The 19272-nt window shown below is 53.5% G+C and overlaps 1 protein-coding gene across 1 annotated transcript; it reads right to left on the bottom strand.

The window, feature by feature from the left end:
* Positions 1-7422: 7422 nt before the first annotated feature.
* BCL2L11 (BCL2 like 11) lies at positions 7423-14998 on the bottom strand. The gene is made up of 3 exons (XM_054290382.1): positions 14635-14998; positions 10159-10271; positions 7423-7888 (listed from the first exon to the last, which is right to left on the bottom strand). Exons 1-3 carry the CDS (start codon positions 14981-14983, stop codon positions 7799-7801), a joined length of 552 nt encoding a protein of 183 aa, XP_054146357.1. The 5' UTR covers positions 14984-14998; the 3' UTR covers positions 7423-7798.
* Between the last annotated feature and the right edge of the window lie 4274 nt (positions 14999-19272).

Here is a 19272-nt window from a genome sequence, read left to right as displayed (position 1 = left end):
TGTTGAAGGGCTGCGAGGTCGGCGGCGTTGGCTTTCGGTGGTAATTGACAGCCCCACTGATTTAATTCACGCTCTGCTCCCCAAAAGCGGGGCTCAGCCCGGGGTGTTTGGGGTATTTGGGGGTTTTTGGGATGGGGTGGTGCCCGCTGGTGGGAAAATGCTGGGAAATGCTGTTTGGGATCAGGAAGAATCCAGTGGGTCAGGCAGGGCTGAGTTTGGCTTCTCCTGCGAGGGGGAGATGGAATTAATTCCAATTAAACTGAGGGGGTGGGCAGGGGCAGGTTTGGTGTCACCCAGCACTGCCCTGGGGCTCGTCCCTGCCTCGGGGGCACAGATTTGGGCAAACGCTGATTTTGGGGTTAAATCTGCCCTTTTTCTCGTTGTGCTGTGGTTCTGCTGTGCCTGTCCTCGCCACTGTACTGCAAGCACTTTTGGGAACACGTTGTCTGCCTGAAACATGTCAGAATCGGCCACAAATTGCAGATGAGACTGATAACAAAAGCCAACAACAGAAAATAGGTAGAAAAACAACGCGGTGGAGGCTGAGACCACTGAAGGGCTTTTTTGTGTGTTTTTTTAACCAGCTCTCTCACGATGGAAGTGAAAACACATGAAAAGAGAAATGTCTTTTGTTCTCCCACTCGAATTAAGATGCTCCAGCACCAAACCAAGGTTGAACCCTGTGGCCAGAGCTGCTGCCCAGTCCAGGGACTCACAAATCAGCATTTTGGCACCTGTGAGGATGCTTGGATGTGTTTTGGGGGAGGTTTATGGTATTTTTTAACCTTAAAACATGTGCCCTGCAGCACGTGGGTAACACAGCTCATTTTCTCGACCCAGGCTGCTCTACCTGAACGTCTCTGCTCAAATAAATCAGGCTCCAGCTCAGAAATTAGGATGAGGTTTTTGTTTTCGTTCTACTTATTTCGTCTTTGTTTTTATAAATAAATACAAATCACTCAAACTGAAACTCGATGGCTTTGGTGATAATCAAAGAGCAGCCCTGGGGAAATTTTTCTTCATTACCATGTTCTTTCACAGCCCACACTTGGGGTTTCGGGAGGAAAACTTCTTAACCTTTGCAGAGCAGCAGCACCCGACGCTTTTTGAAGTCCCGGCAGGCTCAGACATCGCGAAGCTGCCTTGGCATCACCTTTATTTCAGGGCCATGTGGGGAGCAGAAATTATCTCAGCCCCCAGCCCTTTTCTCCCCTCAGTTCACCCCTTTTCCCTCCTTCAAAAAACATTTAAAAATAAACCCCCAAGAAAATGTTGGACTCCCCCCTCGCAGGGTTTGGGTTCTGTTGTTGTTTTTTCGGTTCTGTGGGGCAGCTCTGTTCTCTACCACCTTTGTACAGCATGTTTTAGTATTTGCAGCTCACTTCCTGTATGAGGTTACCTTGTTTATCATAAAACCCCTATTTTTAAACCCATTTCTGCCAATAACTCATTTGAATGGCAATAGCAGGCGCGTGTGACTGTCCCCTCTGCCCCTGGCTGACAGGGGGACTCTGGTGGCTCCAGGAGGGACAGCCTTTGGAATGTGGGCCGAGGGCATCGCGTGGCTCTTCCCTCGAATCTCAGGGGGATTGTTTGTGTGAAAATAACCAGGATTTCTGAAAACCCTGACTTTTTCAGCATGGGGTCACACGTGGTGTGAGGATGTGGACAGGCAGAGCTGCAGCGCTCACCATACCTTCCATCCTCAGGGAATGGCCTCTGCGCCATCTTCCAACTTGATTTTCATTAATTACCAGCCAGGAGAAGTGTGGGATTGTCAAAGCAGGGTTGGCTTGGCCCTCTCTGCCCATAATTGAGGTGTGGGTTAATGAGCAGCCTGCCAGGCCGGGAAGCACTGGATACCTGTGTGTGCTCCTGGGAAAAGGGATGGAGGAGCCTGTCACAAACCCAGCCAGGAGAAATCCATCAAATCCAGGAACAACAGGCCCTGTTATCCCCACAAGGGCTGTGTGAGGCCCCCTGAGCTCCACAGGACCAGCTTGTGTTGGAACAGCAGTGTCTCCATCAGGGGTAACCTCGTTGTCTGCTTTTCCTTGGGTTGCAGGGCTTAATTTTTCAAAATTCTACAAAAAAGAGGTTTGGGATGCTCAGGAAGGGCAGCAAGAAGGTCCCCTTGATCCAGCCATCCCTGAGCTTGTCTTACACCCTATAAAAACCATGCTAGAACACCTTTAACATCCCTTTATTACTTTTAGGGACCTCCCTGGTATCCAACACTTCCCATCTCTGTCTGTGCTGGGTGTGACCCCAAGGGAGGTCAAGCATCCAAGGAGCTGCCAGAAAGGCAGAAAAGCCGCTGGAAAGAGTGAGCTTTGTTGCAATATGAAAATCAAATGCAAAGCTCTGGGGGTATTTTTAGCTGGTTTAGGCTGCACAGGTGTTTGAAAGGTCAGTGGCGAGTCATTGGAAAAAAAGAATTCTATTTATTTCTGTGTGTGGGGAGAGCCTGGTGTCGCTCCCGTGGCTCTGGATGACTGGAATCATCCTCAGCTTGGGTTGCTTGGCATTCCTGAGGCCAGCAGGGGTGTGGGAGTGCAGGAATGTCCCAGTTTTGTGTGTCCCCCAACAGCATGAGCACATGGCAGCCATGAGTGTCCAGCTCTGACGGACACAGGGAACTGTGGCTTTTTCCATTAATAAAATCTGGGAGTTTGCCCCTTTTCAGGGAATGAAGGCCATTTGTCATCCTTAAAACAATTGTGTGGGGGCCTTTATGAGCTCCTAGAATTTAAGAGCATGGAAAGGGCCTGGCTGGTAGTGTGGCTTTGGTGGGCCTGGCCTGTGGCTAACGTGGGCTGAGGCCAAGCTGAATTTGGTGGATCCGTGACCATTTTGGGCTTGGCCACGACCAACAGGCCACAACCACCTTGTCTGGGCCAAGAACACTTTGGGCTTGGACTTGGCCAAACTAAACTGTGACCACCTTGGATTTGGCCATGTCCAGTGTGGGCTGTGGCCAACCTGAGCCTGGCCATGACCAAACTGGATTGGGGACACCTCCAAGGTGGCCATGAACCCCTTGGACTTGGCAAACCTGGACCGTGACCACCTTGGATTTGGCCATGTCCATCATGGGCTGAGGCCAGCCTGAATTTGGTGGGCCATTTTGGGTTTGGCCATGACCAACAGGCCACAACCAGTTTGTCTGGGCCAGGAACACCTTGGACTTGGCCTTGGCCAACCTAAACCAGGACCACCTGGGATTTGCCCGTGCCCAGCGTGGGCTGTGGACAGCCCGAGCCTGGCCATGGCCAAACTGGGCTGGGGACACCTCCAAGGTGGCCATGACCCCCTTGGAGTTGGCCTTGGCCTAGCTGGACTGTGCCCACCTTAGATTTGGCCATGTTCAGTGCGGGCTGAGGCCAGCCTGAGTTTGGTGGACCATTTTGGGCTTGGGCAGGACCACCAGGCCACGACCACCTTGTCTGGGCCGGGAACACCTTGGACTTGGATTCGGCCAACGTAAACTGTGACCACCTTGGATTTGGCCACAGCCAGCAGGGGCTATGGCCAGCCTGAGCCTGGCCATGGCCAAGCTGGGCTGGTGACACCTCAAAGGTGGCCATGACCCCCTTGGACTAGGCCTTGGCCAACCTGGACTGTGACCACCTTGGATTTGGCCACAGCCAGCAGGGGCTATGGCCAGCATGAGCCTGGCCGTGGCCAAGCTGGGCTGGGAACAACTCCAAGGTGGCCATGACCCCCTTGGACTAGGCCTTGGCCAGGCTGGGCCTGGCACGTGCCGAGGGCAGATCCCAGAGAGGGGCTTCACTTCCCTCCTGTGGCGTCACCAAGATCACTGGGTTCAGGCAGGACATGAGCTCCTCCCAACCTGAGTGACAGCAGGGCCACCTCCCAGGGGTGACAACTCACCTGGACACATCCATGAACTCCCAAATCCCAACGGGAGCGCAGAGGCACTGGGAAAGCAGAGCCAGCAGCTGCCACAGGCTCAGCTGGGCAATTAAACCTTTTTTTTTGTGAGTTAAAGAAGCCCCCAAAATAGCACCTGAAACCAATAAACTTCCCTTTCAGGAACTTCTGTAATTTGAAACATACTCAAGAACAAAACAAAACAAAAAATCCAGAATTTTTTCAGGTTGTTTATCAAGTAGGACTTGGTGGGGTTGTTTTTAAATCCCTTCCTCGTGGAAGGGCTGGAGGGACAAATGGGATGGAGGGTCCAGGCAGAAGGAAAGTGGGATGGGAATTTTTAGAAGATGATTTAAAACTGTAAAATAAAACCTACCATGTGAAATAATAAAAGGGAAAAATAGTGATGTTCCATAACAAAAAATAATGTTAATAAATACATTAAATAATAAAATAAAATTAAAGCAAGATACAAAGCATAAAATAACCCTCAAAACTTCTTCAATGCCAGTGAAAACCAGCAGGGGACAAGAAGTGCATGGAACATGCCCATCAGCTGGGCTTGAGCACACAACCACATAAATGTGAGGAAAAGCTAAAAACTTCCAAGGAATCCCCAAATAACTCCCAGCTGGAGCAGCCTTTGGGGTTGGGACCACTCAAGGCAGCACCTGACAAAGCAAATTCATTCAAGAGATGCATTTTGGGCGGCCTGAAGCATCTTGGGGCTCCAGGACACCAAAATGGAGAGGGGGACACCAAAATGGAGAGGGGAACACCAGGTCTGGAGGGAGAATGGGTGAAAAATGGGGGAAACTGGTGATAAAGCCACAAATATCCTCTTAGGAGAACCTCAATCCCCACAAGGAACCAGCACTCGGGACAAATAGTTGAAAGTTTTTATTCATATAAAACTCATATTAAAGAACATAAAAGATTCTTAAAAACAAAACCAAAAAACAACCCCCAAAAAACAAGGCTCTTGCAATTATTTACAGCAGTATTGCACAAGTAAAGTGGCAATTACCCTGTCCAAAATTCATCAGTGCAAAACACAAGGAAGGCAGGGAAATTGCAGTCAAAAATGCTACATCAGCTGGGTCCTGCGACACGATTTAGTGATTCACGTGATCCCATGGGATGGCTGCTCCAGGAAAACCTGGCTGGAGCAATCCCGGGGGGTGGAGGAACCAAATTCCAAATTCCCACTGAATTTCACTAATGCTGAAGTCTTTGATGTGCCTAAATCACTCCTGGGAAGTGGAGACTTAGGCACTTGGAGAAAAATAAGATTAAAATCTTGTTATCCACACCACGATGGCTTTGGAAGGGGATCCAACACTTCTGGCAGGGAGGAAACTGAATCTTCACAGGAACTTAAATAAGCAGGAAATAAATATACAACATTTCTACAAGTTACAGCATTAAACAGTAGAGTGCATTAATTACACAGGAAAAAAAAAAAGAAAAAAAAAAACCAAAAAAAGGACCTACAGTATTTACCAATTCCACTCTAAAAAAGTGTAGGAAAAAAAACAGGAATTTTTTAAAATTTTTTTTTAGTTTTTTTTTAAGTATTTCTAAGCTGTACAAAACTTACAGGAGAGAAAGGAGAGGGAGTACATTGCACACAGATATTTGGCTCAGATGATGAAAATAATACGGTACTCTACTCTAATAAATATTTGAGTATTTACAGTTTGGTGCAAAAGAGGAGAAGCAAGAACAGGAACAATCTGGTTTCCAAGGAAAACTCTTCATCCTTTTGGTGCAACACAGAGCACAGGCTACACTTAAACACGACCCAGAGCAAGCAGCCAACATGGCTGAAAGGAGCAAAAGTCCCTATTTTATATCATTCTACTGTTTTGAGGCTTTTTTGGGGGCTTTTTATCACTAAACCTCACAATGCCACAGGAATCCTATTTTTTGAGGGTTCCTTTTCCTATGATTTTTGGCTGGGAACTCCTCCTGTGGAGAAGGCCCTGGGAGACTTTGCCAATTTTTTTTTTCCTTAAAATGAACCTGGTTTTTGTCTCCATGGGAGGACAGGGTAAAGTGCTCTTTGGTGATTCTTTGGTGTACTCCAAGGGACACATTCTGGGATGCCCAAAGCTGGGAGATCCCAAAGCACCATTTCATCCACCAGCAACGATGGAACTCAACTGGGAGGGAAAAAAAAAATCTCACTGGGTCTCCCCCTCTCTGCTGCCGAGTTTTATCCTTTTAATTTTAATTTCACCAGTGGAATTCCATGGGAAATCCCTGGTGGTAGGTCTGGCTGGGGAAGCAAAGCCATCGAGAGCCAAAGCCAGAGGTAAATCCCAAGGGATGAGGAGCAGGATCTGCCCTGGCCAAGCCCCCTCGATATTTGAACCGCTCGCTCTCCACCATGGGGAGAGCATTCCTGCTCTTCCCAAAGGGCTCCAAAATGCCCTTCCCAAAACACCCCCTGCTCCTGCAACCGCTGCTCACCTTGCACTTCCAAGGAAAAAAAGGGAATAAAATTGGCAATTGAGGTTAAAACCAGCTCCATGATCCTACAGGAGCAGGAGGGGAGACCCCGACCCGCCAGGCAGAGAGCCCCCACTGGGGTCTGTCCATCGTTAATTAACACTAATTATCATCCATGGCACTCAGCAGCTTCTCCCTGTGGGAAGAACCGCTCCAAGGGGGGCTTGGGATGGGGTTTTCCTTCTTTTCTTTTCCTATGCTGCTGGTGAGACCAGAAACAAGCCCGCAGCTTTTGGGGAGCACCTGCACCAGCCTGAGGGAAGGGGATCTTTGTGCATAGATATGGGACGGCTGGAGCAGCCAATCCCCCAAAAACATCTGCTGGGAAGGGGAACACCCACGGATCCATGGCTCCGGGGGGGAAGGAGAGAGGCCCTGGGACATGGAGCACCTGGGAACTCCTCTGGGAGGACACAGAGCAGCCAGATCCCCTTGGAATGTCCTGGATAGATCCATGTCGGGCTGGCATCCTTCCATCTGCATCTGGGGTCTCATCCCCGTCCAAACACGGAGAGGATCCCAGGAAAACACAATCTTGGACACCTCTTTTGACAGCCACGACTCCCAACAGGTCCTGCTGCCGTCGCCTCCGGCTGCGGCGTTCTGGGAGCCGCTCCCTGCCTCTGGAAGGGTTTATTGCTGGATTACTCAGTCCCCCACATCTGATAGCAGACACTACAGAAGAGTTTTCACACGTTTTATAGAAAGAATTTCTTTTTAAAAAAAGGCAACCTGGTGGCTTGGGGTTTGGCTGGTTGGTTGTGATGGTTTGGACCCTGGAGTTCGACAGCGAATCTTGAAATTCAGAGTGGATCAAAAAAATAGAGATATTAAAAAAAAAAAAAAAATTAAAAACCAGTCAGCAGGAAATAGGCTGATTTGCATTATGCAAATGAAGTTGGATTTGGGATAGCATTAGGTATTTACAGGTAAAAGAAGTGCTGATATTAAATCCCTCTGCCCTTTTTCCAGCCTTTTCTGGGGGCAAACACCCCGGAGGCAAAGGGAGAGGGGAGGAATCCAAGCCTCTGCAAGGCAAACTCCGAGGGCTCTGCCCATCAGCTGGCTCAGGTTTCCCTCATTCCTGCCATGGGGCTCATGCCACAGAATTCCAGGAACGATGACAAAACATGATTCCACATTTTCGCTGAGACTCTTTTGGGGGGAAAAAAAAGGCAAAAAAATGAATAAAAAGAGTGGAGAGAAACACCGAGTAAACACCACTCTGCCATAAAAACGCCGCGCTCGGAATGGGATGTCCACCCTCATCCTGCCACGTGTCCTGGGGGAGAGGCAGGGTGGGAGCCCCACATCCATCCATGAGTCCATCCTTCCCGGGCTTTCCCAGCGAGAAATTCAGTCCTGGTGGCTCGGGATGCGCTGGGCGCTCTCACTGGAGCCTCCAGATGCGGCTGATGATGTAACGCAGCAGGCGCAGGATCATGACCTGAGGGTTCCCCAGCTGGTGATCCAAGAAACCCTGAAAGACAGGGGAGGGAAAAAAAAAAAGAAAAAAAAAAAAGAAAAACCAAACGAAGTGGTGACTTTAATTCCCACCATGAAGCCTCCCATTCTATATAAATGGAAAATATTCCAGAGGCACAAAGTGTTTAACACCTGGCAGCCAGCAGAGCTTGGGGCTCATGACAGCAGTCAAGGGATGCCCCCTCTTCCAGGAAAAGCCCGGGACCCACACGCCCTGTTGGGACCAGGAGTGTCTGGATGACGAACTGCCCCATTTCCCGGTGTCTCGTCCAAGGAACGGTCCCGGGGGGAGGCCCCACCCTGGGGAGCGTGACAGGGAAGGCGCCGGCACCGCGCCGGGACCCGTCTGACAGCCCCGACCTGCCCGGCGAGTGCGGCTGTGGCACTGCTGCAGTTCCCCATTTCTAACCTCAGGCTGAAAGGGCAAACCTCAGAGCCAGGCAGGGCCGGCAGGCACGAACCCTTACACCCTCCCCTCCGGAGCCCAGACAGCTCAGGAGCAGCCAGAACGCTTCCAGAAGGAAAAGGAACCTTTTCCACCAAGTGCCTGAGGAATGATAAATAAACAATGGCTGAAATGCTCTGAAACCTCCCCAGTTCTGGGTGCAGGGAGTGAGAATTTGTCACATGCTGGCTGCACCAGGTACAAAGTGTTTTTAGGGTCACGCATGACGTCCCCTGCTCGTGTCACCTGAGCAGGCAGGACGTGTCCTCTGCGTTCCACTCCTCGCCCCGGGCCAGCCCTGGGCTGGAATTGCAGCCACAGCACTGGGAACAGCCTCGTGCAACCCTGGAGGATGCTCCTTGCACCTCACCCTGCTGCTGTCTGGGAAACACCCCCATTCCCATTAACTTCACCCCCTTATCCACCACAGGGTTGTAGGGAACAGCAGGATGTGCCCAGAGACTTCCAGCACCAAAGGAGCCAGGATAATGCAGGAAGGACGTTCCTGCTCCTCACAAAGTGCTCCAAATTTAAGGCACTGCTCTGGGAAATGGGAGATGGGTAATCCAGCACTGAACAGGCTCCCCAGGGAATGGTCACAGCCCCAAGGCTGCCAGAGTTCAAGGAATATGTGGACAATGCTCTCAGGAACAGGGTGGGATTGCTGGGGCTGTGCAGGGCAAGGAGTTCGCACTTGGATTATCCTTGTGGGTCTGTTCCAGCTCAGGATATTCCAGGGCACTCTGCATGTCTTCCAGCTCCTCTGGATCTGCCTGCTGCTACCAGGTGCCTCCAGCCTTCTGGACAGCCTGATCCCTCCCTTTCATGGAAAAGATGCCCTTTCATCCCAAAAAGCAGCCCCTTTGCATCACAAGGGATCAGCCTGGGTGGGGGAGGTCTGAAGGTGTGCATTCTGGATTCTGGATTGGGGTATCAGTTTATCACCATTTTGTTGCAGGTCAGGAATGCCAGGGCATTTGGGAAAAGTGGAGCAGGTGGAGATGATGTGGAAAAAGCAGGATCACAGCAGCCTGACCCCTGTTTTATGGGAAAGCCAACCCTGGGAGCAGTGAGGAAGCTCTGCAGGAGCTATTTGGGAGCTGAAGAGGATGGATAAGGATCCAGCAGCCAGCATTCCATCACCAACACTGCCCCTGGCCCCTTTTCCCACAGCCTGAGTGGATGAAGCAGAACCCACAAGCAGGGACATGCAGCAGCTCATCCTGGCGAGCCCATCTTGCTTCACCCCCTGGGCTGGGCTGCCTTGGGATTGGGATTGGGCTCCTCTGGGGCATTATTGCATCGACTCGGGTTGCAACACCCCAAGGTGAGCGAGTTCATGGGCTTATAAAAACTCTTTCAAAACAGTCTTTGCAAGTGAAGTAAGTTCTAGGACTGAGTCTCTTCTTTGCAGCATCTGGGATTTGGGAGCTGGGCTGGGAATCGCACTGGAAGCTTCCCTAAAAGTGACGGTGCCGGGCAGTGCATCCCCCAAACTTTCCCTGCCTCTTCCTTTCTAAAAGTTTCCTCATCACCATCAGGTCCAGGCCCAACCCAACACCTCTGCCCCAAAACCCCTGTGCAAACCTGGTGCCCTAAAGCTTCCAGCCCCCATTTCAAGGTTCTTTTCAATTGCTTTAAAGGTTATTTTTCATTGATTTGAGGCCGCCGCCGCCGCTGATTTGCCTGGTCCAGGCCACCCCCCGCCCGCGCAGCCTTTTCTCGTCTGAGTGAGCGAAATGCTCACCGCAGAGAGAGTTTCCAGAAATGATTCAGCCCTCCCCTTCGAGAGAAACGGGAGGTGAAGAGGGGAAAGTTACCCTGCGTGGACAATAGGAGGCATTGAACTCGTCGCCGATGCGCCGCAGCTCCTGCGCGATCCAGATCTCCGGCTGCACCTCCTCGGCTGGAGAGTGGGATTGCCACCGGGACGCTGTGGGGATGGAACAGGAGAGTTGGGAACACAGGAAGGACAACAAATTGTACAGAATTTACTACATAAAACTCTCTAGTAACCCATCAGCTCTTGCCATCTTATGCCTACTTTTTATTATTATCATATTTAAACTCTTAAATCCCAGAGGCGCATGTGGGGGCTCATTGCGTACAACAAACAGGCTTTTACTCCTGGTTATTTCTGTATTATTATTACTACTATTAGGCTTTTATTTATTTATTGTAGACTTTCCATGGGAGCATCTCCAAGCTTTGGTCCTTCTTAAACAGGGATAAGAGCCAAGATGCCGCTCTCCAATTTCCTTCCCTCGCCAAACCCCCTCTTCCCACTTTTTTTCCTTCAGCAGCAACTCCTTCCCTAACCTTAAAAACCCTCTGCCTCATTCAATTTTCACATTTCTTCCCCAAATCATCCTCAAGTGCCCAACAAGGAAAACCAATGGGTTTGTCACAGGGAGGAGAAAGCCACAGTTGGATTTACGTGTGGAGAAGAAACCACACTTCCAGCAAATCCAAGTACTGGCTTGAATGAGAAAAGAAAGAGTTAACGTGTTTATTATACTGCAGGATACGTAATTATTTAGGTCCCCATCTTAAAAAGTTATTAAACATGTGATAAATCCTCCAAAGAGCCAGGGGGAAAAAAAAAAGAAACAGGACCATGTTTGATACCCAGCACCACCTTATCCCCCCTTTCTTAAAGTTCAGCATCCAAGTGGGAACTGCAGACTTAAGGAATATTTAAAAATTAAAAAAAAGAAAAGAAAAAAAAAAGAAATAAACTAAAAAAATAAAACAACCAAAAACCCAAAAAATACTGCACAAAACAAAGCAGCGTTTTGGCACAACAGCTTCGGAGGAATCACAAGGGAACAGGAATAGCTTCCAATCTTCCAAACATTCAAAGGATTAGTAGGGCAGTTAAGAGAGAGGGGAAAAAAAAAAAAAAAAAAAAAAAAAGAAAGAAATTAAATAAAAGCCTGGCTCCAACCTGATTGGAAAATGCGTTTCCGAGCCAAGGCAGCGCCGCTTGGCCGGCCGGGGGCCGTGTTGCTGTGTTTTGTTTTCGCGCTGTAGTAGCAGCGCCCGCCGCCCGCCCCGAGCGCGTCCCCGCCCGCCGCGGGCGCGCCACGCGCGGCGCTGCGATCCCGGCGGGAGCGGCCGGGGCGGAGCCGCTTCCCAAATCCCTCCCCGAAAAACAACAACACGCGGCCAGCCCGAGCAGGAAGCGGCCAGCAGCGCCGGGGACGGGAGCAGCACCACGCGAGGGAGCCGCTGGTGCTGCTGCTGTCGCTGCTCCATGCGCTCCATCCTTCCCCTGTGCCATCCTCCCGCCCGCCCCAGGGACTCGGGCTCGGCTCGGTGGCTGAGAGCGAAATCGGGCTGAGGTTTTCGGAAAGGACTTTCTGCAGCGAAAGGGGCCAGTCATAACCGGGTCTCCGAACCAGTCACGGGCGCTTTCGGGGGCGGGGGGACACAGTCATAGCGGGAGCCACCACCGAGGGTGACAGCCCCGGGCACCGGGACGTCACCGACGGGAAGCCGCGCCTGGCTCCGGCCCCAGGGATGCTCCAGCATGGAATTGCTGCGGTTCCGGCTCGGAAGGGCAAAGAAAGCAACCCCGAAGTGCAACGTCAGCTCCTGGGTTAGGTATCCAACCCCTAGCCGAAGGAAATCTTGGAGAGCCGGGAGAAAACGGCAGCGATTCCAACACAAGAGCACCAGGACATCACCAGCAGATTCCCAGCTTAAGGTTTTCCTCTTAAATCCAACTATTTGGAATCTCCTTTGAGAGCAACAGGTTTATACTGCTCCTCTCCTCATGGGAATACACACCAGGATCAAACCAGCACAGGGAAAAGCCATTTCCAGAGCACCTGCTCCAGCCACATTCCCAAAATCCACATGCAAACAAACACACTGCCTTCAGACCAAAACTCCAATGGAAGGAAATGAAGGAAAGACATGACATACCACGAACAGAGTCACCCAACCCCTTCAGAAAGCGTGAGTTTGTCTTGGGTGACTTACACTCCCAGCTGGGAATTCCCCATCCCTGCCAACCTCTTCCCCAGAACAAACAAATCAGCTCACCCTTGCTCCTCTCCTTCCCACCCCCAAAAGCATCGTCCTGGATATCCAGGCTGGCACTGCAGCCCTTGTTCCCTTCCATCCCAGAGCATCCCCTTGCTGCTTTTGTCTCATTTCCCAAAAGAAACAGCTTTGGAGGCAGCTGGATGTCAGAACTGTCAGAAAGGCCGCACAGCCCAAAGCATCACTTCCCAAAACCTCGACACCAACAGCTCCTCCTTACACAACCCAGGGCATTCCCAAGGGCTGCCTCCACCTTCACTTGCCCTCATCAGAACCTTTGGGGAAGGTTTTGCAAGGTTTAGAGAGGGACTTTTGAGGCAGAGCATGAGCTTGCCGTGCTGGAGCAGCCTTGGAGCAGCACTGCCCATGGGAGAGGCCGGGAGCACCCGTCGCTCCTGCTCGCAGGAAACGCCTGTTTATTTTAATAAAAATAATAATTATCATTATTATTGCTTATGCTTCCGAGAGAAACTCTCCACCTTGCGAGCCTCTGCTCACAACAGATAAAATCAGTGGGTAAAAGCACAACAAAAATATCTCCTTTGCTTCCTTCCCGAGGGACTGACCCGCTTCCATGTGGAAAACTCCACGGCACGCATCCAGCTGGACACTGCCAAGGCACAGGGATCGAGGAGGAGGTGTGCAGGGCAAAGGCATGGATATTTCCCAAGGAGAGCTGCATGGGAAGGCACAGCCTGGGAGCTGCAGGCCTGGATGGGGATAAAACAGCTCTGTAGCTCCACGCTCCCAACTTAATCCGTTCAGGAGTATCCAAGAGTCCCAGTTAAACAGCACTGAGGATTTTCCATTTGCTTATAGCTGTTTAGGATGATGCCCCTAGCAACACTCACAGAGCAAAAGCTCCAATAAAACAGCTGATGAGAGCACAGGACTTTGGGAAAAAAAAAATATCAGGGAAAACTTCAATTTCTTCACAGATAAAAGAAACTGAAGCCTTGGCTCTCCCGGCGAGGAATTCCGGGAGCATCCCTGCCTGGCCGTGCCAGGGCGAGGTTGTGAAACACGAATTAAGCTGTAATTACTGCAATAATGTCACAAAATCTATCCTAAGGGCACGTTACAGCCAGGCCTCCGTAGCCAGAGCCAGGAGGGAGGAAAAACACCACCAACCAAAAAAAATTGGTGTTGAGATCCCAAAAAAGCTCGGAGCTGCTGTTTGTTATCCCCATGCCTCGCTCCCACCGTGCCCTGGTGCGAGTTCAAAGGTTTCCTCCAATTCACCAGGTTATTCATCAGGAGAGGGGAATGCTGGACACTCGTGCAAGCTCCCGCGAGCAGGTTTTCCCTGCTGGAGGGGCTTCACCTGGCAAAGCCACTCGCAAACACGCCCCCGCACGCCTCCGGGCCGCTTCCCAGCGGGATTTCGGGATGCAGGACCCCAGCACCTCCGCCACCGATCGATGGGAGAGCCGGCAGCAGCACACGAGCCAGGAGCCACTTGCTCGCTTGGCAAAACACTCTGGGACAGCGAGCCCCGAGCAGAAAACTGGACTCGACAACTCTTGTCCCCTCCTCCCCTGGCAGCGGCTGACCGAGCCCGGAAAAGAATAAACATCATAGTAATAAAAACCCCGGCGCTGGACGCGCGGGAGTTCCCCGGCGCTGTGTTTGCCCGGCCAGCTTCCACAAGTCCCAGAGCGCCGGGAGAGCCTCCAGCCCAGCTCCAACGGCACGGCTGCTCCCAAAACCCACGGGCTGGGCGGGATGCGGGAGCTGCTGCTGCTGCAGGTGCCTGGCATGGATACCTGCGTTCTCCATCCTTCCAAGGGAAGCCAAAGGGCAGGACCCCTGATGCGCCCCTCAGCAACCCCCTGGCACCGTGCACTCACAGCTTTACACACTCCTACTTTACTCTGGCACCTGTGCACAAACCCCAGCACCTCACACATCCCATGAGAATCCGTGTTTTCCGCGGTGCTGAGGAAAGCCAAGCCCGGTGAGGAGGGCAAGGCGAGGAAAGCCAAGCCAGGTGAAGGGTCGGAAAGGCGCTCCCGCACTTTCAGCCTACCCCTGACCTGTGTATTCACCCTCCACACATCTCCCCCGGCACTTCACTTTCACATCATCGCACGCCCCCACAGCAACTCGGCTCTAAGGGAAGCCACGCCAGGTGAGGAGGGGGAGCGAGGAAAGACACGCCAGGTGAGGAGGGGGAGCGAGGGCAGCCGAGCCCGGCGGGGAGGAGAGGCGAGGAGGAGGATGGGGAGCCGCGCCCCGGAGCTTACCCATGGCGCTGAGGCAGTGGCTGAGCGCCTGGCAGGGCGGGCTGGGGGTCTGCGTGGCCTTGTCGCAGCCCAGGGGCGCGGGGCTGCGCTCGGCTTCGAACGAGAAGTACCCGCTGGAGGAGCGCGGCAGCAGCGGCGACCTCCGCACGAAGATGAAGAGCGGCGAGCGGGTGGCGAAGGGGCCGGGGCTGGCGGGCGGGCCCCGCGCCGCGGACACCGCGCCGGCCCCGGGCAGGGCGGCGGGAGCGCCGGGGCGCAGCTGCGCGCCCGGGCCCGGCCCCTCCGCCGCCGGCAGCCGCCCGCCCTCGCCGTCGCGTCGCGCCTTCACCTCGGGGGGCTGCTTGGCCATCGGGGCTGCCTGCGGGGAGCGGAGCGCGGTGAGCGGCCGAGCGCGCCCAGGCCGGCCCGGCCCCCGCCCGCCCGCCCCATTGTTCTGCCGAGCGCGCCCGCGCCCCCGCCCCGGCCCGGGCCCTGCCCCCGCCCCGCGCCCCCGGCCCCGCTCACGGTGCTGCCGCCGCTGGAGCGGCCCCGGCCGCGGCTGCGCTCGGGTGTGCGCGGGAGCGGCCCCGGCCCCGCTCCGCCCCGTGTTTACAGCCCCAGCACCGCCCCGGCCTCCCCCGGCCCCGGCACCGCCCCGGCCCCGGCGCCGCCCCGGCCTCAGCACCGCCCCGAGCCCGCCCCGGCCCCGGCCCCGGCCCCGGCCCCCGCCCCGCCCGCGGGGAGCGCCCGGGCACCGGCAGTGCCTCACGCACGCTCGGGGGGTGATAAACACAGCCCGGGGCACGGCGCGGCCTTACACACGCACACGCGCACCGCCAGCCTCTCTCACACACACAGAAACACACCGTACACAAACACAAATCCCACACGAACACACATTGCACACAAACACAGCCAGAGCACTGCGTTCTGATATCTTCACCCTTCCCACCCTGCAGCACACACTCACACCTTGCACACTCAGTACGCACCCCGCGGGGTTCACCCCTACACGCACCCCGTGTACTGTGAGTGCTCCCCTTACCTGCACACCCCTTACACGCCCCAGGCACTCCTTGTTACACCCCCATGTGTGCACACACTTCACATCCTGGTGCTTGCTCTTCACACACATTTTACACACACACCCCTGCCACAGGGCATCTCCTGCACCCCACAACCCCTCCTGCTGCACCCCTTGCACACTTGTGTGCACACACACCCAGCACTGGTGCATCCCTCGAGCAGCAGCAGCAGCAGCATCTCCAGCCTGTGGAGAAACACAGCTGTGGAGAGGAAAGGCCATGGGAAGGAAGAAGGACCATGGGGTGGAAGAAGCCTTATGGAGAGGAAGAACCCGGCCCATCCACCACAGGGGCTGAGCGCTGCTGCTGGAGCAGATTCCGGGGTGTCACAGGTCCCCCATCCCACCCCAGTGTCCCTCACCTCAGCCAGGGATGGTCCCACACACTGCTGGAGCTTCCCTGGCTGCTCCAGCTCTGTTCCCATCCCCTTCACGCCTCTCCAAGGTGAGGGGAAGGAAAAGTGTCTGTGGGTGTTTGAGTGGGCAAAAATAATTAGGGAAATTTGTTAGGAAGGCACATTAGGGAAAAACTTGAAGACAGGGACCAGCAGCAGAAAGGAAGGGCTCAAAATGTCAGGCAATCACATTTCCACACCAGAAAAGTGAGGGAGAAGCAGCGCTGAAAATCAGGCTTGTTCTCTTTTCCCAGCCCTCCAGCAGTGGTACCCACGGGGCTCCACAAGGCCCTGCTTCCTTCACGCTTCCCTTGGATCCAGGAGCCACCCGAGGCTTTTCCCCTTGGCTGGGGCCTGCAGAGCATCCTGTGCTGGTGGGGCAGAGCGAGGGGCACACTCTGGAGGCACCTGGGCTGCCGGGACACGGGGCCAGCCCGCAGATGTTCAGTCTATTTTCTCCTCCTGGGTCGTTTTCGTTTCTGCATGGGCGGCTCACGCGAGCAGAAAGGGGATGGGGAGCTGCCCGGCCTTTCCAGCACCCAGCCTTGAGCTGGCCCTTCTCCTCCTGCCCTCGGGATTCTGGAGAGCCAGGACAGGCACCAAGCGCATTTTCCCACCGTGAATCACGGCTCCAGCCTCACGGAGGAAATCCGTTTCGACGTTATCCTCGTTCCTCTTGTCGTGAGCCATCTCGGAGGAATTTGCCCCAAAGCCCATCCCAAAGTCCTTCATTTTCAGCACTGTGGGCACAGATTGAGGGAGGGGGAGTTGAAGCCTGCCCCTCAGGCCCTGCAGCATCCATCCCCAGCTCCCTGGGAATGCTGTTTGGGAGTGCCTCATCCCAGCCCTCCCTGGCACCCGTCAGCATCCATGTGCAGGCAGCTTTCCCATGTCCCACATGGAAATGAGGAGGAAGAAAGGAGAGGGATGGAGGAGGATGGTGGGGATCCCATGCTGCTGCAGCACTCCAGTTGTGGCATCTCCCACTCAGCCTTCCCTCTGTGCCATCACAGAATCACTTAGATTGGAAATGACCTCCCAGATGATGGAGCCCAGCCCAATCCCAGCAGGTTGGGAAGCAGACAGGGAGGAGGTTGGAGCAAAGATGATGGGGCCTGGCTGGAGGGAGGCCAGACTCCTCACAGTGCCCTGAAAACCCCCAGGGAAAACCACCCCCAAGCCCTCCTCCCCAGCCAGCAGGTGCTCACCAAACCCATTCTGACCTGAACAAAGCACCAACGGAAAAAAATGACACCTTGTTCTCCTTCTCCTGCACCCATCATGATAAATGTTACTTCACTCGTGCTGCCAGATAAAATCAGGTCTGAACCTCAAGCACGAGGCTTTGTGTGAGCCAGGCTTGGAGCCTGACCTTTACAGAGCTCCCAATTTCAAACACCAACCCAAAATCAAACCCTGTGTCATCAACGTGGGGGTGCTCGAACAGCAAAGGTTGGATTGAGATAAGAACAGGTGGGTTTTGTTAAAAAAATGTGTATTTTAGTTAAAGAAACCCCCAAACCCTCTCTGGGGGATCCTCGCACATGCACAGTGCTGACAGTGATGTGGGGGTGAATCAAGTGACAAGAATGGTCCTGTTGTGATCTGAGTGGTCCCTGGGCTGAGCACAGGGGTGACACTTGGGTTCCCTGCTGCCACCAGTGAATCTGGGACCTGTTAATGTATATTTAAATTTATTTATTGTTCCTAATGGGGCAAGTGACATCGCTGTGGGTGACCCCAAGGAGGGAGACCAGCACTGCTGCTTCATTAGCGTGCACCTGACTAATTACTGAAGTGGCTGCAGCTTTCAACAACCTCACACTTTATCCCTGTTAATGCCTTCAAAGCCAAAATTAAGAATTTTGGCCAGGAATTGCAAGGAGGTGGCAGCAGAAAGGGCTTGGCCGGGGCTCAGTGGTTGATGGGCCAGCACCAGCAAGGGATGGAGGAGCTGGGGGAGAGCCTCAGAGCCCAGGGGGGGCCCCGGCTCGATGGGAGAGGGTGAAAGATGAGCAAAACCTGGGTTTTCTGCAGAAGAAAGGGCAGAGGCACCCACCCACGCGCCAGGAAATCTCTCCTCTCCCGTGTGGGTGGTGGAGGCCCCGAGATGGGTTATCTCTAAAGGGCGACTCTGGGGATGCCTCGAGATCTGCAGCGGCGTGGAGCCGGCGCGTGCCGGCGAGGAAACATCGCCCTGCTAGCCGGGCTCTCCCAAGCTCCACTCTTGGGACTTTCAGCAGCTTGGTTTAAATAAAATAAAATAAAATACAGCAGCAGAGCCTCCACCCCGTCTCATCACCCCACTGATCCATTTTTACCCCTCGTGGGGTGGTTTTAACCTTTCTCCTCCCTGCCTCTCGTGGGGTGATAGTGGGACGGGGGCAGGAGCAGGTGGCTGGGACACAGGGCTGTTTTTAAGGGGGTTTAATGTGGAATAACCGCATTTATTAAGGGGCAAAGCTGCAGCTTAAAGCTCCATCGTGCTCATAAATGTTCTGAAAAGTGCTCCTCCACATATCCCTCTGCATTATATGAGGAACTAAAAATATATAATTTACAATATACATCTAAAAACTTAAGCCTGGCAGAGATTTTGGCCTGGCTGGAGAACAGCTGGCTCCGGCTCAGCTCGTAAAAAAAAATGCAACTAAGGGGAGAAAGGGAACAAAAAAGCCACCCCAGCATCCAATGTTTATGTTTCCACCAGCTCTGAGGTTGCTCCAGCTGATCTGCCTCCCGGTGCAACTCACTGCAGCTGAGTCAGGAACCAGCTGCTTCGGATCAAAGCCCAAGGCTTTTCCACGTGCCACAGGAAGCAGGCTGCTTCCAAGGGGAATCTGAGAGGTTCTGCCATCAGGGCAGGGAGAGGAGCCCCAGCTGGAGGGAGAGCAGCAATGCCTAGAACACATCCCAGCTCCTCCTGACCATCCAAGCTCTACCAGGTGCTCAGGCTCACCATGGTTTTTCAGCTGAACAATTTGAGCAGAGGAAAAACACCCCTGAAACAGAAGTAGGAGGAGGGAGAATAGGAAAGGCTGTTGTCTCCCTCCTGTGGGGAGATGCAAAAATCAAATTAATGCCCTCTCCTCCCCCATGGGGGTTGTGCTGCTCAGGTATTCCTTTTAAAGGAACACTTTTTCCCCAAAATTCTCCTGTTACAGTCAAACAAGAGACATT

Source organism: Melozone crissalis, unplaced genomic scaffold, assembly GCF_028551555.1.
Source record: "Melozone crissalis strain CALT ecotype California unplaced genomic scaffold, PUWL_Pcris_2 ptg000081l_1, whole genome shotgun sequence".
Classification (NCBI taxonomy): domain Eukaryota; kingdom Metazoa; phylum Chordata; class Aves; order Passeriformes; family Passerellidae; genus Melozone; species Melozone crissalis.
The sequence above is the reverse complement of the archived record's forward strand: the minus strand, read 5'-3'. Positions and strand labels throughout refer to the sequence as shown.